Source organism: Anoplophora glabripennis, unplaced genomic scaffold (genome assembly GCF_000390285.2).
Source record: "Anoplophora glabripennis isolate ALB-LARVAE unplaced genomic scaffold, Agla_2.0 scaffold1182, whole genome shotgun sequence".
NCBI lineage: Eukaryota > Metazoa > Arthropoda > Insecta > Coleoptera > Cerambycidae > Anoplophora > Anoplophora glabripennis.
In genome coordinates, this window is record NW_019417255.1 from 68,662 (window position 1) to 94,298 (window position 25,637).

Genomic DNA, 25,637 nt, shown 5'->3' on the forward strand with positions numbered 1-25,637 from the left:
GGATGAAATTTGGTGTGATGATTCTATGCACCAAGAAGTTTAATTGCGAAAAGTATGAAGGTCCTTGGTATTATTCAAGTGTCTGAAAAAAATTGACAAATAAACTAGCATTTTCTGAAATTTTTTAAATGATTTTTCCGATTTTTGCAATAACAATAATTATTTTTTCGAATTGCAACTAACTCTATCTTGATCAAAATTTAATTACAAAACTTTGTTTCCTTTTCCATTTTTGTCTAAAATGAATAGTTGCTAAGTTGTCGACGAGAAATCCAAGAAAAAATGATTTTTTTTGCTATTTCTTTATACTTTTTTGCAATAACAATTAAGTCCACGTTTTTTTTTATTTACATAGAAAAATTATCATTTCTGATATTATTTAGAAGCCGTTAAAGCAAAAATCTCCGATCATATGCGTTTTACCCAAGTACATATAGGGCTGAATCAGCCCTATTTTTTAACTTAGCGATGTTGCCCAATTCCGATTTGATGGGCTCTCAATTCGATTTTATACATTTCTATTCGATTAGGAGTTACAGAATAGGGCTAATTTTCATTCTACATATCTTTCCCCCTCATAAAGTGCAATGAAATGTCTCCTAATAATTTTTACGCTTTCAAACTCTAATTCGACTGGAGTATTAATCGATGCCAGGGACAATATCATCAAGAACTTTATTACCTCGACCTTTAAAAATCATAAAAGTTTAAATTACCAACGTTGATGTCTGATTTACACATTTTATACATCACATGACGTGACACTCAAAGCAAAACTAGTAATTATTGTATGCACGTTTCAAAAAATGAAATAGACAATGGCAAAAGAAGAATCTCAATCTAGTATAGATGCTTTGAGCCCTATGTTCAAACTCTGTACTGTTCTAGCGTCGTTTCCTCCGTATTCCTTCCATGGGAAATTTAAAGCTACTGGAAAACGATATAAAATATATACCCTATTCTTCTTGGTGTTGATCATATGTATATCTTCTTGTCAAATTTATGGAAGAATAACTTGCAGATTGGAAAAACTAATGGCACTGGCAGTGAAATTACCCGAGGATTTCTCTAATATATTTTTACTTGTCCTAGCTGCAAGAACAGCTATTTTAAACTACACGCATTGCGATGAACTAAAACAACTCTTGTACAGATTAGAACTTTTTGACAAAGCGATGTCGAAAAACAGTACAAGGAGAAAATTGTTCCTTACAGCATTTACGGTTTTGCACCTTGCTTTAGTAGTTGCTGCTGGTTTTCACTGTATGGCATTCGGATTCACTTTTGGAATGGAGTATTACAAATGCAATTTTGGGAAGTATTTCCTGATCTACCTAACTTCTATCAATCTGATGATGGTTGTGTGGATGGGCGCGGAAATCAGGTTCAGATTCGATACCCTCAACGATTATCTTCTCAAATATGACTACCACTTACATGAAACGAATAGAACTGCTGATGTTTTAAAAAGAGTGTCAGTTCATTTGAAATGCGTAAGGATGTGGCATAACGATTTATGCAATCTGGTTGAGAAATACAACGATCTTTTCGGGATCAGCATGTTGCTGTTTGTTTTGTTTGATACATCGAACGTCTTAAGCAACACGGTCACTGTTTTGGACATAGTTACTGCCCCAAGAGAGTCTAGTGAGGATTATTTGTTGGGATATATAATTTTTGTTAGTTTGATGTGCTTGGTCTTCAGTTTGGTAAGATTTCCACATTAAATATCAGTTAGCAACGGTTGGTCATGTTGATACAATACATAGCTCACCACCATTTATACAGGGTGTTTCATAACTCTGCCGACACACAGCAGGCACGTGTAGAAGATCTTAAAACATACTGTTGATCAGTCATTGGCTTTTGAAGATGAGTGTTAAATTTTGAGATACAATAATATGTATTTCAGCACTGTCTTAACATAGAGCAACCAAATTTGGTATATGATTTGCGTTTATTATCTTTCATTGGTAAAAATATGAATTTGTTGGAAACCCAATAAGAGCCGGACTAGGGGTAGAGCGCCCTTAAAATGATATTTATTCTTTTATCAATCAGTATGCCAATTATTAAATAGTTTTTGCCAGTATTACAGGAAAATTAATTTTAAACATTTTTTTACTCTTACAAATTTTTCGGAAAAATAACGGTTTTTGAGAAAATCGGGATTTTGTGGATCAGCGTCATTACTAACTGAATGAATCGGATAAACAATAAAGTATGCAGTTTTACGACTAGTAGGCTATGATTGTCTGTGTAGTTCTAAGTACATATATAGTGCAGTCAGTGAAGCTTTTTACCTTCGAATTCTTTGAAACTGAACCGATAGACTTGAAATTTGACAGATAGTCAGAGAAAAGGTCAATGAACATTAGTGACATAGCGCCGATTGACGCTTCCACCCTGTTGGGGGTGGATTTTTTTTTTAAATAACGCTGGAAATCGACAGAATCAAATTTTAAGCAAAAAATATTCGAAAAATTTTTTCGAGATATCAATAGTTTTTTTCACGATTGAAAACTTAATTTTGAGTGAAAAAAACACTTTTTCAAAGTATTTTTCGCGAATCACTCAAAAACTACGCATTTTATTAAAAAAAGTGTAATGAACAAAAATGTTGCTTATAAATAAACAAAGAAAATCGTTTTTTAAAAAGTGTTGTACGTCCTATACAAAGCGAAATATGGTTAGTGGAAGGGGACTTGTTTTGGAGGAATACTCGAATCGATGTATTCAACGTTAAATAACGGAAAAAGGATTAATTTTACGTGTATAACGCTCCTAGAGTTTTTTGTAGTTCTCAAAAACTCCTTCAAAATGAGCACTTATAAAAGTCAATTCAAGCAAAATTGAAGGAGTTGTCAAAAACAGATGGGTTGCTCATACTTTTTAAGGAAAAATGAGCAGTAAACGCTGTACGATTTCCTTCAGAATTAAAATTAATCATAGACCCTTTACAATTAGTTTTGTTTTAGTGTTTTTCATACGATCCTGAAGTTAGACCGGTTTAGAATGCGTATTTTTTGAATAATGTACGGTAAAAGTTGAAAACGTATATTTCATTATTCAAAAAAATGCCTTATTTATATAATAACTCTGAAACTATGAAAGATACGTAAAAAATGATAGACAACAAAAATGTAGCTTTTTTTTCAACAAATATTTTGTTTTTTTTATTCCTATAGCATAAAAAATAAAGGAGATATCGCCGCTTGAAGTATCCATTTTAGTGAAAAAACGACCTGTCTCGAGCCCTTCGATCCTTTCCCTTTAAAAAACGAAGGACTTAAAAGGTTTTATATGCAAACGATCTTACAGCTCTTGAAATTATCTTTAAAATGCTTTTTTGTAGGATACTATAGCTTCAAAATTAACCGAGTTATGGTAAAAAAACCAATGACATTTTTTCGGAGCAAAATAGGCTTTCTCGTTATTATATATTATACAAATAAAATAAGTAAAAAAATTTAGTGTGATTATTTATATGCAGCGTAGCAATTTTTTTATGATTGATTATATTTAAAAATCGATTATAATAAAAATATTTTACATTAATATTGGTAAAAGGGTAGTTTATAAGAGTTGAAAATGGCAAAAGTAAAATATTCTTTCATAAACAATATAAGGGAATTTTTATTTTAAATTATTGCACAATTATAGCATTCCAAGATTTAAAACGTAATTTTTTATCATTTTTTTAGCACAGGGGTGATTTATAAGGGTTGAAAAGTGTTATGAGATACAAATTCTTTCATAAGCAATGAGGGAATTTTTATTTTAAATAATTGCACCGTTACAGCATTCCAAGCTTTTAAAAAGCAATTTTTTATCATTTTTGTTAATGGTTGAAAGGGAAAAATTATTTTATTAGCAATACGGTAACTTTTATTTTAAATAATTGCACGATTTAATCATTCCAAATCTTTAAAAAGTAATTTTTTATTATTATTTTTTGCATAGGGGTAGTTTTTAAGGGTTAAATAAAGGGTTGAAGAATCAAATATATCATAAAACATGTTCTAGAACATGGAACATTATTTAATCTTTGTGCTTGAATAAGATTTCTATCAATGAAATGCTTAAAACTTAATTTTTTCCATTTTTTTTCACTTACGGGTTGTTTTTACCCCTAAAAACAAATAGCATCAATCGGGCTTATGTCACTTTTGAACTTGAACCTAAGATGAGCCTTATTCTAAATTTTCATGCAAATCCATGCAAAGAATTCGGAGGATACAGCTGATTTTCAGCTTCAATGACTGTACTAATATAGCTATAAAGTGCATGTTTTGTACAACTTGTTAATTTTAAATATTTAGTTAATATGAGCGAGATATCTTGGAGAAGAAAGGTCATATAGAGATGATCCAAAATTGAAATTAAAGATTGGTTTTAAGTTAACGTACACAGTATTGAGTAAAAAATATATCTGAGTATGACATAACCTCAAAAACATGTCAAAATAACATTTTTGCACTTTTTTTTTAATCTGAATATTCAATATTCTGATGCTGATGAGTCAGTTTGGATTAACTGCGATAAACTACACCGCAAAACACTACCACACTCGGAAAAAGCCTTCCAAACCTTTCAGTAAGTATTATATTTTAGGTTAGAACTCTAATGTTGGCCCTATCTTCCGAAAATTTGGCTAGAGCAACTGAACGAATGACAATTATCTGCTACAAGTTGCTCAACGAGGTACCAGTAGTACCGGAGACAGATTACGATACAATGTTAAACGAAAAGTTACATCTCATCGCACGTCAAGGCTTTTTTAGGAAGCCCCACGTATCTGGCGCCGGTTTTTTTGCGATTAATTTGGAAATCATGGGAAGCATGGCGAGCTGGGTAACTACGTATATAATTGTTTTTGTGGAATTTCACATAAAAAAGAGCCACTAGGTTGGATATGCCAAAGGATAAGTCATAGATTATTGTTTCATTAATAATAATTAATAATTTCGTGTATCACACCACGCAAAAACATTACAAACACAATTAGAAGTTATCAATAATTCATGCCTGTTGATTAAAACAGCTGCTCACTGATTTAAAGATATTTTAAATTTCAAAGTTTAATGCAAATAAAAGTGACAATGACTCTAGATGCAATATCACCAATGCTGAAATTTTCTGCTATATTAGCCGTATTTCCTCCATATCACTTTTCTTCAAACTTTCAAAGAACTTCAAAGTTCTACAAATTTTACTGCTTAGTGTTCCTCATTTTTCTAATCACCCTTTTCGTTTATCAAACCTACGGAAGATTCACTTCCAAAATAATGTCGAACATGCCAGTAATTATTCAACTAGTTGATGGAGCAACAAGTTTGGTACTGATGTTGTTCTGTCTCAGAATAATTACTCTGACTTTAACGAAGAGCGAGAATTTAAAATCTCTGGTATATAACCTTGAATGCTTCGATGACTCTATTCAACAAAAGAGTACAAGAAAAGACGTATTTTTGATATTTTATACGGTCGTCAACTTATCTTTGATAGTGTTGGTAGTTACTACTGTTTTAATAGCAAGAGATGTCGTTGGAATGGGTTCATACAGATACCAAATAGTAACCAGCATTCTGTCGTGCCACTGTCACGCTGCTATTTTTGTGATATTTTGGTTAATTATTGAAATTTTGCTGAGATATCGCACTCTAAACAACACTTTACTCACCACTGTGGATATTCAAAGAAACGAATCACTGTATTACCTTTCTGACTCAAGCAAACAGTCACCAATTTTCATCAAGGTAAAATGCAAAGATATTACAAGGGTTGAAGCGTACAATTTGAAAAAAATCGGGCTCTGGTATGATGATATATGTGACGTGCTTGAAGAATACAACCACCTCTTTGGCAAGAATCTTCTACTTTTTGTGTTCTTTGAAATAGCAAATGTATTAAATAGTACCGTTAAAATCTTGTGCCTTACTGTTTTCAGAAGAAATGAAGAGAGGGATGTTAGTGATTTAATCTATTTTTCAGCTGCAATGATTTCGGTCAGTTTGGTAGGTATTACATTAAACTTAAACAGAAATGCTCTATGCCAACGATTTTTTTTAGTTGTCGATGTTAATAATTGCAATAGCAGGAGATGTTTTGGAGTCGGAAGCAAACAGGTTGAGTAAAATTTGTAGCAGGATTTTGAATAATATTGCTGTGGTACCAGAGACGGAATACGACAAAATATTGAGAGAGCAACTTTAGCTGATTGCACACCAAGTGGATTCTAGAAAACCATGTGTTACCACCAGATTTTTCGTAGTGAACCTTCAAATGATGGGTTTTATAGTCACCAGAATTACGGCTTATATAATTGTTGCTTTCCAGTTTATTTCTAAATAGAATTTTTATTTAAATTTGATGCCACTATTCATTTGCAGCACGTATTCTATGGCCAAAAATAAGGGTTTTTTGTTATAATAAATGTGGGGTCTTAGGACAGCTATTGTCTAGCTACATCGTGTCAAAAATTAAAAATAAAATCAATTTTTAATTTTTAATTTATAAACCGCTAGAGATAGTTTAACCAAATTTGGTGTGCGTATTTAGTATGACAGTAGGTATGAAACAAATAATTCACACCTACTGTCGTACTAAATATGCACACCGAATTTGGTTAAATTATCTCTAGCGATTTATAAATTAAAAACTGATTTTTGTTTTTAATTTTTGACACGCGGTAGCTGGACAATGGCTGTCGTAAGACCCCAAAATTGGTGGCATTAGAAAAATGGAAAAATTGTGTTGAAAAACTTTGTTGCTTAGTGTATAATCCTTATATTAGTCTGCATAATAAATTTAATTAGATTACTTGTGTATCAATTTAATTTATCTGCTACAAAACATAATGAGACGAATAAAATTTTATTGTCCATGGCTTCCATGACATTGAAATCTCTTGACTACAGAAATGATAAACCAAAAATTTTTCAATATATTTTTAGGGATATGTAAAGTTTTTGCGATCGTTCCGATATCAGAGAAATCTAGATATAACAAATACTATAAGTTATATAGCTTATTAATTGTTGTTCTAATTATTTCGAACTTTTATTTTTATACCACAGATATTCTATATAAAGAAGCATTTTCTGTTGAAGATTTAGCGTATAAAGTTACTGACTGCCTTGTATATTTCTTTGAATCTGCAGCTGTAGTGGTTTCAATCATAATGAACATATTCCTCAGACCAAACATGTTTAGGAAAATATTTCGGAAACTGACAAATGTTGAAATCTTTACAGGGTCCGCAAAATATGTAGATTTTTGGATAATTTTTGGTTTTCTTCACGTGCTAGTAATTTTCGTTATAATTTATCAACCAACGATATGCCTCCGTTACTCAAGAAAAGACCTTTGTACACCTTATTTGGGAAGAATTGTTCTGTGGTACTATAAAACATTGATAGTAATGATGATGTACGTGACTGTGAAAGAAATAAAGGTAAAATTTACATCTGTCAATGATTTATTGATGAAAACTGGTAGCAAGCTTTCTGGAAATTTTGGAGAAAATCTAGATGACGGAATCGATCTGAATAGTGATAAAAAAGTTTTACTTCAGGACTTAGGGCGTTTAAAAAAGTTATACGACGAGTTGTGTGACGTCGTTGTTCATTACAATGAAGTTTTTGGTGTGACTTTGTTGTCATTTACCTTGGTAACCATTAGTAACCTTTTACTGTGGACTATAGTTGCTATATATTCACAAATTCTGGAAAATAAACTGGTCAGCATCCTTTGGATATCGAAAACTTTAGTAAGTGTTGATTTTGGCTGATAAATTGCTGTAACAATTTAATTTTCACAGGCAAAAATTCTGTTGATCGCTGATGCGTCGGATCATACATCCTGCGAGGCTAGAAACATAACTACAATTTGTTACACAATCCTCAGAGATGTTCCTCCTGTCCCAGAGTTATATCACCACAAGATGCTGAAGGCAGAAGTTCTATTAATAGCGAAACAATCTGCTTGCAGAGCACCTTCTATCAGTGCTGCTGGATTTTTTCATGTTAATTATGGTATGATTGGATTTGTACTGTCCTCAGTTACTTCATACATTATTGTAGCTATCCAATTTAATTCCTAAGAAATGGACATGACCTATCCACTTGTCAAATAAAATTAATAATTATTTAAGTCTAGAGGTATGCACAATTTACTTTCATTCTATCTTCTAAAATCAAAATAGTGATTTAGAATCAATAAATTATTGGGGCAATTACTTCAGATTTTAAGTTTGTGTTATAGAATCAAGTGTCATATACTCCAAAAAGCCACTAGAACAACGAATATTTGTTACATTCTTCTAAACAATGCTTCAACCGTTTCCAATTTGTACCTTCACAAACTGTTGAAACATTAGCTGTTGTACCTGCTCAACAATCTTATTCAACCATTCTTTATGTATCAATTGCTAGATTGGATTCTTGGTCAAGAGTATAATCAATAAAGGTGCTCGTGCAGGGATATTCTACACACACGTGTGCATTTTTCTATCAAATGTTTTGTTCCCCCACTTATATGCTGGTGTTAATAGTCACAAGATACATAGTTGTGATTCCAAAGATTATAAATAGCGTGCTTAGATCCACAGGAAATAGGCCAAGAGCGTTAAAGTGAAATTTGGTGGTAGCTAGATGATCTGCGAACGAGCTTAAAATTATATTAATGTCCTTTTCTGCTCGACGAAGATTCGATCGTAAATTCAGTAGATATTTATAACAAGCATCGGTAGTGCCCTTCACATGGCTAGTGATTTTGTCACACGTTAATATCACTAAAACATATTGTCCCTGAAAGAAAGTATAAGTAAATTATTAATCGTAATGAGGAACCTCAAACAAAAAGTATTTGTTGATCACAAATCCAGAAACAAATCCAGATTACGTTTTTCTGATGTAGATCCAACATCCCTGTTTATGGTTCGTCATAAGTCAAACAATGATTCAAAATTCTCGTTTTTCTTTTAAATTCCATCACCGTTTGTATACATATTTGAATTAAAGGCACGAAATAGATTTTTCTAGATTTGTGCTGTTGGTTTATCAAATGTTAAAGACTTACCGTAAATATGACAATCGTTAATACATTTGTCGTAACGCTTACGAAATAGTTGTACTGCGTTCTTCTTAACGTGACAAGTTTCACAAAGGTGTTACTAAAACTCAGCTGCATCAAAACTAGATTGAGGATTAGCATTAAAAAGTGTGTTTCATAAAGTGACTGTAACTCTTGTAAAATATAAGACATTTTCGAGTAAGTTTTAATGAAAAAACGTATATCGTTTTTCTTATTGTTCATCGAGGTAATGCTTCGTACGGATGTTTGGGTATGCAGACATGTGTCCAAATATTTGTTGAGGAAATTTACCAAATGTTCGACGAATGCAAGATTGAAGTACATTTGAATATACAGTATACACCCATGTATATGACAGCAGAATTGTGCAAAATTAGCTAACAAGTACTCTACTGGAAGTAACTTCATCAACAAGATAAAAAATACTATAAGGGTGAATAGCATAACTACTATTAAAATAAATATGACTGTCAATGTTTTCTCGTCATATTTCGCCCTACGTCCTAACCGTTGAAAACATAATTTTTCTATCTTTTCACATTCAGACTCTAGTTCAATTATTTTACTTTTCCTTACATATAAAAAGTCTAGGGATGCTGAAACTATAGAAATAATGAAACCGATATTACCAGCTTCTGATATTGACGCTAATACTGTAGAAGTACGTGGGTAGGTTACAAAACACCTTACGCAAAATCCATGAATGTGCGCAGCTATCACAATAATCCACAAAAGTGAAATGTAGATTATGTAATAGTACCTATATTTTCCTAATGTCAAAAAAAAGTCTGGGAGACGAAATCCAAAAATCTTAGCCAAGAAGTCCACAATCTTTACAATTTTTTGTTTCCTCCACTGGCTTTGTAATACATTTCGAAACATTTTTTCTATATAGAAGAATATAACTCTTGTATATATGAAAGAGTACAACTATGTCTTACATGCACATATACACCAGTATGCTGATACTTGAATAACAGCTTATTTAATGGCCAAATTGACCTAAATTGTTCTTAATGAATACATCAATTTCCCAATTCATGCAAACAATATTGATAAATGGAAAGTTATTTAATTTTACTAAAACGCAGACAGTAAAAATAACAATTAATAAAAGTTATTGTAGATATATTGTCTTTAACATAACATTCTGTCCCCATTATCTTTTTTGCCTTTCTTTCCTGGAAGAAATGGTAAAGACCAAAGTTTTTGGAAAGGGCCCCAAAGATATATATAAAAACACAACTGAATGTTTTTTTTTTGTTTTTTTAAAGATTTGTTGACCTACCTATTTATGCCTACATTACTACAAATAACACCTTCGTGCTCCTTATTATTATACGTTAATAATAATATAAAATTAAAATTAATATCAATGATTTATTACTAGTATTTTTGTCACAAAATCACCAATTACCAAATTTGGTTTTTCTAAATTCGAATATAACAACTGAGATTAATTTTTTTCTTCGAAATTTGAAACCCCACTTTCAAGGCCTATAACTTTTCTGGGGTGCAACTTAGTATAAAGGTAAGTGACGTTAAATAACCATATTTTAGGTTCCCCATGCCCTTGCTCTGTGTCTTCTTATGTGAAACACCCTGTAATATCACATAAATTATGAAGTAGATCCTGGACATATGAATAAAATATCTCCGCAAATTAGTGTCATTATATTAATGTCCGACTTGCTACTGAAACACTGACCAAGCATGATGTGGCATGTGTTGACGAAACTATGCTATTTCTTGGCAATTGTTCCAATTTTTACTGAACCAGCTCGTTCTATCCATCAAATTTATACTCTTGGAGTTTTATCTTACTTAATATTTAGTATAATCTGCAACACAAAGGGAAAACTTACAGGTGTCGAAAACACGGGGTACTCTGAAATCATTTTAATTTTAGACGTAACTTTTTATGTGTTCCTATCCATCACTGTTATAACAACGGTAGTAACCACTATGTTTGTTAAATCCGAGAAATTGAAAAAAGTGCTTGAAAATCTGGAAAAAATCGACAGACATCTGAACAATGACCAGAAACCTCCTCAGTTGTGGACAGTTTTCGTCTTACTTCACGTAGTGATAATACTTGCTTTGCTAGGTGACTTAACAATGTTGTCAAGCTTCTTTGGAGGTCATGCTTATCAATACCACGCATCCAAAATTTTGTTGTGGTACCACTTAACCATAACTACCATATTATTATCTACTTTGGCGCATGATATTAAGCGAAAATTCAATTCTCTGAATGAAAAAATAGAGGGATACTGGAAGAAAATCCATGAAAAATATAAAGGAATCAGATACTGCAAAATTCAGTCGCACACTAGATTGAAGGTATCGAAGAATTTTGAAACGTTCAGGAATTTCTATGACACACTGTGCGACATTGTCGACGATTGTAACCGAATTTTCGGGACCGTACTTTTATTTTTCGTACTGACTAACATCACTAATATTGTTTATTGTATATTTGCCTTTATGTATTTTAATATGTGGCAAGTTTGGATTGTTGGATCCCTTTGGATAGCAGTGAGTACGGTAAGCACAAAACAGAAAATTATGTCAAGATTTGACTAATATAGGTATAATATAAATAATTTCGTTTCAGTTTTCTAACCTGTGAATTAAAAAAATTAAGAAATGTTTGTTATAGGCTCAAGTTGTTACGATTTGTGTCATCTCAGAGAGCATATCCCAAGAAGCTAGCAGAACAACGAACATTTGCTACATTCTTCTAAACGATGTCCCCGCCGTCCCCAAATCGTACTACCACAAGCTGCTGAAAGATGAGCTACTGCAAACTGCGGAGCAATCTTTCTCGAGAGTACCTCAGATATCAGCTGGTGGATTCTTCGATGTTAATTTAACTGTGGTGGGATTCATGCTATCAAGCGTTGCTTTTTATGTAATAGTTGCTGCCGAGTTGGAATCTAGCTGATTATGAAAATGACGAACATTTATAACACAATAGTCAGATGATGTAAGCGATAAAATTATGTACACAGGAAAGTTTTTTATTTAGTTTAGAGGTGTAGGTACAAATAACACATTTTAAATTTATTTTCATTTTATTGTACTACTCATATACAGTGTTGACACAAACTAGCATTTTTTTAAATAGAACACCCTATATATTTTTGCATATTTGGATAGCCCTATCAAAATGCAGCAAAATGATATAGGGTTTATGGGTGCTTCGATGGGCTGTTCTCCTAGTGGATGCTCATAAATCCGAAAACAGACAACGATTCAGCCATTTGTAAACACTCAGTATGATGTAGTTTCAACGAATTTGTGATATAAACAATCATTGATAGTCTTGCTTCTGATAGTTTTCGTGTAAATGAACTTTAAAATTAAATTTTCTTTCATTTTTAACTTTTCTGGCGCCCAATAAAATATCTGCTCAGTTACGATTGTGCATTTACAAAAGTTAAAAATTTGTATTATTTTTATTGATGTTTTTTCGATATTCTGAACGGGGGGGGGGGGGGGGGTTTGTTAGGTCACCTTTCGCGTCCTTCTAAGGTTAGTTTGTTAGAATCTTCAGACGAAATGATAGATAGGGATACCAGAATTAGTTTTTCGATATTTTCAACGGTTAGAAGATACGGTGGGGCCTTGTTAAGTCACGTGACTTAACACCAACCAAATTTGGACAGGGCATAGCTAATACAATGCGAAACATCGCCTTGTTGTCACAGTGTTCTTGGTGGTGAAAATTATAAATATTTGGTCACGTGATTTGAAATTGGTGAACAGCCGGTATCTTTTATATTTCTCGACCTAGAAGAATGCGGTTTGGGTTGCTGGAATCTTGAGACGAAATGCTAGTTAGTATTTCGATAATTTCAACGGTTAAAAAGATACTCATTTTCTTTGTTTGGTCACATTTAAGTCACGTGGCTTTAGAAAATGGCGAACAATCCTCAACTTTTTTATTTTTGAACCTAGAAGGACGCGGTCTGGTTTGCTAGAATATAGGGACGAAATGCTAGAGAGACACCAGGCTTAGATTTTCGATAATTTCAACGGTTTAACATTAATTATTATAATAAATAAATTTGCTTTGCAAATTGTTACTACTTAAGCTTCTTAAATTATGTTTATATTTATAGAAGTAATGGTTTCGAGATAGAATTCTAGTAGTACAAAGTACAAAGAGTCGCTGTTAAGTTTTTGTAACAGGTGTATACTCTATTTTTTCCTATGTACCTTTGTTTTCTAGATATCGACAAAAAATATTATATTCTTTATTCTTTCTTGTCAAAATGCTCATTATGCTTTTATTATATTAAAATCAGCTCTACTTATCTAAAGGTATTATCACTAGGTACATAGCTATAGACGCGAATATCATGAAAAATGCAGTCAGGTCAACTGGGAACAAACCAGAAGCTGAAAAGGTAACATTCGAAGAAGAAAGATGATCAGCAAATAACTTCAAGGCCAACTTGTCATCACATTCCTCGTCAAAAGTAGGATTATCTGGTAGAGTTATCAAATTTCTGTAACAAGCGCTGACGGTGGTCTTTATTTGTTCAGTAACTCTATCACAAATTTGAGTTATCATGATACCATGACCCTAGAAATAAAATATCACAACGAATACAAACAGTTATGGCATAGTAGTGTAAGAACTAAAACAGATCTTAAAATCTTTGACGTTTCGAGAGACAATATGAGAGTTTACAATTCTGTAACAATTGGCGTAAAAATCCAAAACCGGAACATTACAGATCACTGACGTCAAGAGGAACATCATGGACTTAGTACACAGCGAATGTAAATACCGGCAAGAGGTCCTAACCTCAGTTTCCATTAAAGAAGAGGGCGTTATGTTTCTCGAAACGTAACGAGGAGATTTATTTGTAATAGGAATATACTTACTGTAAATGCTGCAATCAAAAATGCATCCGTGATCAAGGTGAACGGGTTGAAAGGTCTACCCGATCTCTGAGCCGCTACTTTTAGAGAAAAGTTACTGAAATGCAGCACCATTACAGTAACGTTGAGTATTATCGTTAAGAAATGGAACCCGTAGAGGCTATTCATCCTACCAAAAGTCTCCAGTAGTTCTGAGTATATTTCTATGAATATTTTCAAATTGCTCTTCCGGGGCCTGATCGTTGATACGGTCCAAACGGCTGACTTTTTCTTCATACGTTCTTCCATGTAGTTATTCATAACTTTCAGCAAGTGTTCCGTGCGGAAAAGGTCCAGGTACAATTTAAAACTCAGCAGTGATATGTAGAAAATGTTGGATGACATCATTGAATAATAACTAAAGATGTTCCTAAAGAGCAAAAGCATGTAAACAGTCGTGAGAATTACGCAACTTAAAACTATCGTCATTATTGTAATAAATATTCTTGTTATCCTTCTCTCGTCATATTTTATTGAAATCGCTAAATACCGAACGCACTGTTTTTCAATTTTATCCAGCATAGCTTCGATTTCCATCTTGGAGTTCCTCCTTAGAATAATAAAATCCATAGACGCTGAAAAGTTCGCTATAACCAAGCAAACGTGGAAAGCTGCTTCCAATACCACTATCGAAGCTACCATGGTGTAATAAAATATCGCGCGCCTTATGAAAACCTCGTGAAAATTTGCCAATAACGCCATGATCCAAAAGAATAAAAAGTAAATCAAGTACAAGGTTTTATTTTTTCCACTGGAGAGGAATTTTGGTGGACTGAGACAAAGAACCTTCGCCATGAAATTTACAAGTTTCACAACTTTTATATCTTTCCATTCCGTTAAAACACCCTTTGGTTCCTCTGCGAACATATTTCCGAGGTAAATGAATATCTAAAGCAACTGCTAGTATACATAATAATTGCCGTGCGGTGATAAATTTGACATCGTTACCTTCTTTACAGAGCGAGCCAAATAAATCGAGTAACATTATAACTATATCATCGTGTAATAATTATTTATTAGTAACAAAGATTTGTTTAGATGCCGTCAATAGTAAAAAATATGTATCAAATTTGATACTGGCTCAGGAGATGTTAAAAAAATTGCAACAGCCTGTAAAAGTTTGACAGTCGAACCCCACAACGCAATTAGTAGTAGAGCGATATCCAAATGCAAATTATATAAAAAGTAAAATAAACAAACAATCCTAATTCAATGCCGGTAGGGGCATATAGCTCTCGGAGTAGTTGTTTCTTGCAACACTGACAATTCAAACATTGTGTTACGCCCTCTGTGGGTGACAGTCGTGAAACAAGTACCTGCAATATAGCAGGTCGCTTCCTACTGTAGCCATTTGAATGGCACAGTTGGGAGTCCGCACGGCAGGTGGAGCCATTTGCGCATCCGTGTACAATCCTAATAAGTTCATTTTTTTGTTCCATTTGCGTTCAATTATACTATTGGAAAATACAGGGTGTTAATGAACTTATGTCAAAAATTTAAAGGGGGTGAAAAAGGAGCAAAAGGAGAAAAAAGCTAATTAAAAATGTGTTCAAAACTGTTTTAGAACTGCTGAAATACATGTAATTTATCCCGGCGAATACTTACAAAAAAACTCTGTAACACTTTTTACGAGTTTGTGGGTTTTTTATGAAGCCGCACTGTATTTAAAAATCAGTTTGTAATACATTGTTGTAGTGATTGCTGTGCTGTTTTCGAGAATACATTCAGTAGCCGTATTTCCAAGTTTTCTTTTGAAAATGACGCATTTATTTAGCAATCGTGAATATTATGTTTTGCACTTTTTCCCTAATAAACAAATAAAATAACTTCGCGGTTTTTAACTTTTGAAAGAAGTTATATACACTATCGAAAGCTCGTAAAAAATCTAAATTGAAAAAAAAGTTTCTACGACTAATAGGTCCAGAGTGCCTTTTATTTGTTAACAATTATACAGGGTGATTCAGTCATAATGTAATTAATTTTAACCACGTATTCGGAGGGCTTAATAAAGACAGAAAATCGGAAAAAAAATTTTCTCGAAGTCAACTCGTTAAAAGAAAATATGTAAAGCTGAGGTTTGTAGGCACACCGTATTTTATGAAATAAAAAAAGTCGGCACACTAAATACCCGATTATACAAAATACACTACACACGGTTACAAAACCATTAACAATTTAAAGCGTTTATTCAAATCTACCACCCTCCATATCTCCCGCATTTTTCCCGCAAAGGAGTTAACATAACACATTTTCAAAAAGTTCAAGCTTTAGAAGCATCTTACTTCTCCAATCGTCTTGAATTTTGCAATTGGTTCCTAAATCGAAATGCAGCAGAACAACTTTATTAACAAAGTGCTCTGGACGGATGAATGCTGTTTTACTCGTGCTGGCATTTTAAACAGGTAAAAAACATAAGTATTGCTTTCTCAAAAACAATTAGTACCTACCTTGGTTACACGAAAGTTTAGATTTACACTAAAGTTTACATTTATTATGTAAACTTTGGTTATACGCAACTTCATATTGAATAATAAATTGAAATACTAAAACTGTGTATTATTTAACATAATAAATTATAAAACATGAAAACGTTAATAACATTAAAAATAATAAATTGTAATAACCGTACATTCGAAAACAATCATCCCTATTCATTACATTCGATTTGATGACACGATTTTCCTTTGATAAAAGACCGACAACTTTTTGCTCTACAGGAGGTCAAAATACTCTAGAATAAGTTGTTTGCAGTCGTGGCACTCTGAGTGGCAACGGAACCCTGTTTGGCTCCTAGACTATAGTGCAGGTGCAAATTAGATGGTTAGTGATCTCGACACAGGTTAGCCTAGGTCGGAAACACATACCGAGTTGTTTATTTGCCTCCGTCCGATTGTTTTTTTATCTTCTATTACTTACAGTCGATATTTAAAAACTACATACATTTCACCCTCTCTTTATAATTTATGTAGTGAGTGTTGGCTTTTTATGTCATTAATTCTGTTATGAAATCAGAGGAGATTCGGTTTCAATGGGCAGGAATATATGGCGATCGTTTAATTGGGCCGCATTCTCTACCTGAACATCTGAATGGGCCGCATTACTTTACAATTTTTACTAGAAGGCTTAAAGCAAATTAAAAAATTATCACTATGATGTTAATAAAAAACAGATTTTTGGCAAGGCATGCTCAGACCTCTTCGAGGTTCTTGCTGCTCTTAAAATTGAGTGACTGTATCACCCTGTATACAACTAAATTTGAAAAAAAAATAATTTTTTTTAACTAGAGACTAGACTTTAACTTGGTGTCCCTTCGAAGAAAATGAGCCCAAAAATAATGTTTTAGTCATAACCCTGCCCCCGGAATAGTCATTTGAAAATGGGCCTTTTTTGCAAAAATGGGATAAATAAATGGAATTTTGTAAAAACTATTTGACCGATCGAGCCCATCATTTGCGCATCTCTTAAGGATATAAAAACTTACACTTTGGGAAAATTTGGCAAGATTTTATTAATTATTTAAAAAGTTATTAACAATTAAAGAAAAAGCACTTTTTCCGTATAATTTTGCAATTAATTTTTTGTTTATAAAGCAATTTTAACTTATAAGTTTCATTTTGAAGATGAGTTTCTCTAGATCAAATCGTCTGTCTGTTGAACATTTTTTGCTAAGATTAATAGTTTTGTTACAATAACGCATAGATCGAAAAATGACGAATTTTTGACCTATTTGTTGATAAAAAACAATGACGCTATAATTTTTTCATGACCCACGAGATGAGACGCCTCTTGTATTATCATTCCCAAGACTTTCCAACAATAAAATCACGCCCAGTAATTAATAAATTTCAAAATGTTTCCTTTCCTGGTCTGTTATATGTTCGGCAAAATATATGATACTGCATGACAGAGCCCCCGCTCAATTCTTTCGGAGAATGCGCGACTTGCCGAAGCTTGAAATACGACATAGTAATGTTGCAACGCGTATGAGCGAATTGGATACGTCACGCTGAAGCTTGTGTGCAAGCAAATGCATCGAACATCTATGAAAATCGGCGATTCTCAAAAGGTGGCTCCTTCCCATGTTGAGGTTAAGTCAGGTGGTAAAATTACATATTACTCAACACAAATCCGTGTATTTATCTCATTTTGACATAACGGACATATGACAAAAATATTTGACACAAGTTGATTAACGCTCGTATATTTGCCACACTTTGTAACATGTCTGAAATAAATTTTATGTAATGCGGCACATATTTTACAAAATGCTATTCTCTACCGTAATTATTTCTGTAATTCTCGAGAAAAAAATTATATACCAACTCCTGACATATTTAGGATAAGTCGGTTTGTCATTTGGGGCAATTACTGTATTGTTGAAGTTATTAATGACCAGTACTTATTTCACATTTATAATACCTGCAATGAATAATAACAAAGTTTAGGATACAAACAAATAATAGAAGGAATTAGGTGTATAAGTTAATAGCTTCCTTTATCATTAATTGAAAACATTTCGAGGAAAATGGCAAGGAAGTACGTGAAAAGCCCTGTCAGTTTCTTACTTTATTACACATCGAGATTATTTCACCTGTATCCTTTAAATTTTGACATGCACAAGAAGCGCAAGTTTAAGACTATCCATTATTTCAGTTTGCCTTGCTTAATAGCTCTTTTTACTGGTGTTTTTGCTTGGAATAACAAATTGAAGTACTCGCATTTCTACAAAAAAGGGAACATTTCATATAGTATCATAGATTTCACAATAAATTTAACTCTGACCTTGTACAACATATCTTGTATGATAATAGCACAAAGGTCAACCAAACAGTGGGATCTATTTTTTGCACCTCTGTTAAAAAAAGTGAAGAACGGGGACTATGTAAAAACTAGTTACGTATTTTACTTTGTTCACGTGATTCAGATTTTATGGATATTTCTTGAAATGTATATAACATCAACTGATAACGTCAGCATCTTTGCGCCATTTTTTCTGGGATTGATGGACAAAGTTAATATTTACGTCGTGCTAATTTTAGCACTGTTAATAAATAGCTATGTTACTTGCATAAAGGAGAACGTTGTTTTAGTTAAAACCAAGCTTCAGCGTGAAGTTATGTTGTTGACGAAGCTCAAAGGTCTCGAGAAGAATGGAGTTGCTGCGTTTGAGAAGTTTATCTCGCTCTCTGAGCTAGATGACGTTTTAGATTTCGTCGTCGAAATCTCGAAAGGAATAGACGCTTTCAATAAGATATACGGGACGCAGATATTGGGGCTGTCTGCTATTATCATGATGTACATAACCAATATGTGCAGTTCTATATTGGTTTTGGATATTTTTTTGGTGGTATTGGTATGTGTGAAAAGTTATTTCTCTATTATGCTCCTGGTAAGCGAATTAATTTATGTATTTATTTAACTCCGTGAGGATATTTCAAATCAATCAAGTAATTTTATTTATTTTTTTCATTACATACTTTTTTAAAACTTGCGAAATCAATTAGTTTACAACATAAATTAGTTTTATTTGCAATTAGTAACGTATCTACATACCAATATTAGTTAATGTTTAATAAATAATGTACAAAATTGTAGTTTTTAAAAACATTAGAATGTTTCTTTAATGTCAGGCGCTTTTTGTCCACATTGATATCGAAAAAATATGGTGACTTTAAAATAACACGTTGCTAAATCATACAAACGGCAGTCTGTTTTATTAAATTACACAGTCACACAAAAAAAGAAAAGTAGTCTGTACTTTTCATGCGACATATGTTATTTGTAGCACTCCTGATCACGATTCCGGTGTCAGTATTGAGCTATCACATCACAGGAATTTCCTAACCTCAAAAAACAAGTAAAAAATAGCAAAAATTCATGAAAAAGTTCTACAAAATTTTTTTTTTCTATATTTAAATGTTCATTTATGTACGAGTAGTTATTAAGACTCCGCCAAACGTGAATCCGCGGTCAGCATTAATGGTTCTTTTTCTAACCTCAAAAAAACGGGTCAATTAATGTCAGATATCACGAATTTTCAAACAATAACAGATTCGCGCCAAATTTGGTATACGGGGGTTTTCTAGGTCGCTGATCACGGATCCGATTTGCAAAATTCAAGATGGCGGATCCAAAATGGCCGACCAAATTTTCAAATAATAACAGAATCGCAGCAAATTTGGTATACGGGGGTTTTCGTGGTCGCTGACTACGTATTCGAGGTCAGAATTGCGAAACTCATTTTGTAATATTTTACTTTATAACCTGAGTACCCAATCATGTGTTAATCTACTTTTTTTCGGCTATATCTTGTTCTTTTTTCTGTAAAAGATCTATTCACGGGTTGAATTTTGTAAATCTCATCTCGGATTCAAGATCAGTGACCTCGAAAACCTCCGTATACCAAATTTGGCGCGAATGTGTTATTTTTTGAAAATTTGGTCGGCCGCCATTTTGAATTTTGCAAAATTGACCTCGAATTCGTGATCAGCGACCCCGAAAACCCCCTTATACCAAATTTGATGCGAATCTGTTATTTTTTGCAAATTTGGTCGGCCATCTTAAATCCGCCATTTTGAATTTTGCAAAATTGACCTCGGATCCGTGATCAGCGACAACGAAAACCCCCGTATACCAAATTTGGCGCGAATTTGTTATTTTTTGAAAATTCGTGATATCTAACCTTAATTGACCCGTTTTTTTGAGGTTAGAAAAAGAACCATCAATTCTGACCGCGCATTCACGTTCGGCGGGGTCTTAACTATATAAATGAACATTTGAATATAGAAAAAAAAAATTTTCTAGTTTTCCTAGCACGTTTTCGTAAATTTTTGCTATTTTTGACCTGGTTTTTGAGGTTAGGAAATTCTTCAATTCTGACACCGGATTCATGATCAGGAGGCAAAAATACTACTGATAACATATGTCGCATGAAAAGTACATACTACTTTTCTTTTTTGTGTGGTTGTGTTATTTTTCAATATATTTATTTTTCTGAAAAGAAAGGTTACAATTTTTAGAGTAGATTGAAAAAAAAATTATAAAAGTCATTCATTTTTCTGCTCGTTCTGATTTTTTAAATTTCTGAAATCATCCCTTACCTTCTAACCACCCTAACTTTGTTAATTTTACAAGTAGGTACAAGAAAAAGTCATTTGACCATTTTTGTGTATAATTTTATACTCTACAACTTTTATAAGAAACTTTTTTCTAGCTCTTACCTCTTTTGAATTATCTTGAAAAAACCCTTTATTTTGTTTTTTTCACCCATGGACTGGGGGTTGAAAAAAATTACTGTCACTTATTGTTATTATACATATACCTCAAACTAACTTGTATGAAAAATTCAGGCAAATTGACCAAACTACGATTTAAAGGTCCATTTAATACTGATTTGATTATTTTGAGAATGGAGATCAGAAAAACATTGTCAAAATATTCGAATTAGTTTTTAATTGGCAACGCCTAGTTACTAATTTTTGTGGTATCAAATTTGGAGAAAAGTTGTTACCGATTTTTTATTACTCACACAATTACAATCATTGGTTTTTAATATCTCGTTTGTCTAAATCATTCCAGTAATTCTCTTTCATTTTTAGGTTTGCGGGGCACTCACTGTGACCCCGTGCTTTGAAACCAAGAGAAAATTCGACGAAATCATAAAAGTCATCTGTAAACTTCTGATAGAACTACCTCACGGTTTAGAAGATCCTCGTTACAATTTTGTAAAGGAAAAACTCGTCCTTCTGATAAAACAGTTGGAGTTTAGAAAACCGTACTTTTCTGCGGCAGGATTTTATGAAATAAATCACGGCATGTTTATGTACATATTTGGCGGCGTTACTTCGTTTGTTGTTGTATATTCACAACTTCAGTACAAGACATTATAGAGTCAAATATAATAAGCTCACAAACACCAAAAACTGTATGTTAATAGTAACAAAATTATATAAGAGTTGAATTTATTGTTCAAATCAAATAACCAACTATTTATATTTTTATTTATACACAAGTGTGAAACTGCTTTTATAGTCACTTTGTCATATTCAATTTAGAATACAAACAAATAATGGTAAAAGCACCTTTTAAGTAATTACCTACTTACATTATCGATTTCCACCTCAACCACAATCCATTTCAGAAAAAGATGGCAAAGAAATACGTCCAAAACCCTGTCAACGTAAAACATTATTATATATCCAGAATATTTCATCTGTATCCACTAAATTTTGAGTTCCACAAGAGGAGAAGGTTTAGAGTTATTTATCACATCAGACTGCCGCTTTTGATAGCTTGCATTTTGGCTACATTTGCGTGGAACTACAGGAATAAATATTTGTATATTTACGTCAATGTCAAAGCTTCTTATGGTGTGTTGGATTTCGCGATAAACTGGTGCCTAACGTTTTACAACATATTCTGCATGATAATAGTGCAAAGATCTTCAAAACAATGGGAAACTTTATTCAAACCCTTATTCAGAATCACCAAAAGGAAGAAGTACACAAAAAACGACTACTTGTTTTACTGCTTGCATATAATACAGATGGTATGGATTCTTACTGAATTATACATTTATCGTTCTTATGAACCTATTTCTATTTCGCTAGTTGATAAAATGAATGTCTATATGGTGCAAACTACAGCATTACTAATAAATTGCTACGCAAGTTGCATTAAGGATGATATTACCTCAGTCAGAGATAGAATACAGCAAGAACTAACGCGGCTAACTAATCTCAAAACTACCGAGAAAAGCGATCTAGATGTGTTTGAAAAATTTACTGGCGGCTCCGAGGTAGACGATATCCTTTATTTCGTTATTGAAGTTTTCAAAGCAATAGATGCTTTCAACGCGATATACGGGATACAGATACTTGGACTGTCAGGTCTTCTTATGCTGTTAATGACTAACACCTTAAATTCGGTCCTAATTTTAATTTTGCATTTAAGCACCTGGGCTGCCGTTCTTGGCGTCAAAAGTTATCCATCTGTTGCATTAGCGGTAAGCGACAGATTTTTTATTCCATTGGAAAAATTCACTATATCACTGTTTATTTCTTTTTCAGATATACGGGGTCTTGGTGGTTTATCCTTGTTTTGAAGCAACGAAAAAGGTCGATGAAGTGGTCAAAGTCGCTAACAGGCTCTTGATAACACTGCCGCACGGTTTGGAGGATTCTCGTTACAAAATTTTAAAGGAAAAACTCGTCCTTTTAATAAAACTGTTGGAGTTTAGGAAGCCGTACTTTTCCGCGGCGGGGTTTTATGAAATAAATTATGGCATGTTTGTGTATGTATTCGGGGGAGTTACCTCTTTTGTTGTTGTGTATTTACAACTTCAGCACATGTAATATTTTTTTTTAAACAGCATAACTAAGTATAATACTTTCACGGGCAATTTTTCAGAGTTTTTTTCTTGGACACCCTGTACTAGCGAACTTAATATTCTCGATGGCATATTTGTTATAAAAAGAAGCAAAATTTTTTATTAAGACTGACTTTTTCCCATGAAGTGAAATTAGAAACATTTTGTGACTTTTTCTAGACTAACTAGACTCTGTCTTCGACTTTGTGTTTATATAAATTTTGAAGGAAAGGAGATATGTGTCCTTTCAATATAGGTAACGATTGATAAAAATATAATTAATGATTTTTTGTTCGTAATATATTTCGATAAATAGTTTTGATAAGAGATATACAGTACGCGCCTAAAGTATGGAATAAATTCAGTAAAAAAAAACAAATTTATTTTGGGAAAATTCTCCTTTAATTTAAAAAATACATATTTTAGCATAAAAGGCGATTTTCAACCGTCATTTGTTTTCGAGTAATGACGTCATCGACATTTTTTTTAAATAGCAACCCCCTATTTTTTATCTTGATTGTGCAAGATCGTTTCATTGTCGATGCGACACTATTAAAATGTTGCCATCTTACATAGGAAAGTTTTCGAAAATGGCGATCGAATATTAGAAAACGTAAATTTTATTCATTAAAAAAATTACAATTCCTATGTCAAGCAAATACAATTTATTAAGTTTTCTACCTAAATTAAGTTTTCGAATTGCCACCCACCGACTTCTTGACAATACGCAAGTCGGTGTAGAAATTCTTCTTGCACATTATGAATTATTTCTGGGGTAACTCTGTGTATTTCATCTGTAATACAATTTTAGAGTTCTTCTAAATTATGTGGTCTATTAACGTACACTTTGGACTTTAAGTAGCCCCATAAGAAATAGTCCAGGGGTGTAAGATCTGGGGATCTCGCGGGCCATTCTATCGGTCCTCGTCTGCCGATCCACCTCCTAGGAAAACAATTGTCCAGAAAATCTCGAACAGGCCGCGCATAGTGCGGAGGTGCACCGTCTTGCTGAAACCATATGGTGTCATCAGGAATATCAGGGTCATTATCGTTAGGAAAAATTACTGCAAGCACTGGAACAAGGTCATTTTGTAAAAACTCTAAATATCTTTCTCCTGTAGGAAGCCTTTGAAGGAACCCTTCAAAGAAGAAAGGCCCTACTATTCTGTTGTTAAATATTCCAGCCAACACATTTAATTTCTGTGGGTTGTGTCTCTGCCATTCAATGAGGATTTTCCCGACTCCAATACTTGCAAGTTTGACGGTTCACTGTACCATTGAGACAAAACGTGGCCTCGTCTGAATAAAGTATTTGCCGGTGTAAATCTCTATTTACTTGACATAAATCCATCATAATTTCACAAAAGTGTAAGGGGCGGTCGGCATCGTCTTCATTGAGTTCCTGCACAAATTGAATTTTGTAGGGATGATATTTTCCTGCCTCACGATACGTAGCACTGTGGTCTGACTAATTTCATTGTTTAATGCAACAATCGTGAAGTATTATGAAGATTATCTACCATACTTATCAAAATGTTCTATTTGTGATCTTCACTAACGCTTGGACGTCCAGGTTGAAATATTTACAACATTACCAGTTTCTCTAAATTTAGATTCTATCTTACTGACTGCTGATTGGCTGATACGGCGATCTGGATGTTTTTCATTATATAAATCGCAAACTTCCTGTTGCGTTCTGGTCTTATCCCCGCATCCGATAAGAATTAACATTTCCATTCTTTATGTGACAGTTAAATGTGCCATAATACTTTAAATTCAACAATAATTTTTTTCCACGGTCGGGAGTAGAAATCAGTTTCTATGACATCAAAATTAAAACAGAAGTAGTCGATTATTCCCAAGGGAGTATAATGCTCCCAAGGGAGTTTACATTATGGAGAACGTTTTTCATGCAAAAAAAAGATAACATTGAAATTATTTATTGACATTTAAATTAAATGTTACATTTGTACAATTTTCAAAATTAATATTAGAAGGAATATTACTTTCGCTTACATTTACAGTTTTTGTGATTGCGCTAGTAGTGGTACCTACTAAAACCTGATTAGCAATTTTGGTCTTATTTTCAATGGAGTTCTCGACATAACCCTCAGCGACTGTCGTTGATTTCCAACCAGCATGACGCTTTATTGTCGTGATATCCACACCAGCATCTGCCAGTAATGTCGCTGAAGATCTTCGTAAGCAGTGACCAGTATAACATGCAGCATCAGGTAAT

General features: G+C 33.1%; 3 protein-coding genes across 3 annotated transcripts; 2 read left to right on the top strand and 1 right to left on the bottom strand.

Moving 5' to 3' along the window:
- The first annotated feature begins 818 nt into the window (after window positions 1–818).
- Window positions 819–12,043, top strand: LOC108915811. Its single transcript, XM_023456093.1, has 3 exons — window positions 819–1,709; window positions 4,615–4,854; window positions 11,759–12,043. The coding sequence occupies exons 1-3, from the start codon at window positions 819–821 to the stop codon at window positions 12,041–12,043; spliced, it is 1,416 nt and encodes a 471-aa protein (XP_023311861.1).
- Window positions 12,044–13,411: 1,368 nt separating this feature from the next.
- LOC108915813 lies at window positions 13,412–14,673 on the bottom strand. The gene is made up of 3 exons (XM_018721951.1): window positions 14,522–14,673; window positions 13,996–14,401; window positions 13,412–13,690 (listed from the first exon to the last, which is right to left on the bottom strand). Exons 1-3 carry the CDS (start codon window positions 14,671–14,673, stop codon window positions 13,412–13,414), a joined length of 837 nt encoding a protein of 278 aa, XP_018577467.1.
- Window positions 14,674–19,033: 4,360 nt separating this feature from the next.
- On the top strand, window positions 19,034–23,275 carry LOC108915814 (the record flags this gene model as incomplete). The annotated part of the gene is made up of 4 exons (XM_018721952.1): window positions 19,034–19,384; window positions 21,630–21,805; window positions 22,984–23,035; window positions 23,100–23,275. Coding segments are annotated over exons 1-4 (755 nt in total), but the record flags the coding sequence as incomplete, so codon positions are not given.
- Between the last annotated feature and the right edge of the window lie 2,362 nt (window positions 23,276–25,637).

Coding starts and splice junctions, on each gene's coding strand:
- LOC108915811 (XM_023456093.1), top strand. CDS start 819: ATGGCAAAAGAAGAATCTCAATCTAGTATAGATGCTTTGAGCCCTATG. Junction 1,710..4,614: donor TGTGCTTGGTCTTCAGTTTG/GTAAGATTTCCA, acceptor ATTATATTTTAG/GTTAGAACTCTAATGTTGGC. Junction 4,855..11,758: donor TGGGAAGCATGGCGAGCTGG/GTAACTACGTAT, acceptor TGTTTGTTATAG/GCTCAAGTTGTTACGATTTG.
- LOC108915813 (XM_018721951.1), bottom strand. CDS start 14,673: ATGGTAGCTTCGATAGTGGTATTGGAAGCAGCTTTCCACGTTTGCTTG. Junction 14,402..14,521: donor ATTGAAAAACAGTGCGTTCG/GTATTTAGCGAT, acceptor TTTGCTCTTTAG/GAACATCTTTAGTTATTATT. Junction 13,691..13,995: donor TTTTGATTGCAGCATTTACA/GTAAGTATATTC, acceptor TTTTATTTCTAG/GGTCATGGTATCATGATAAC.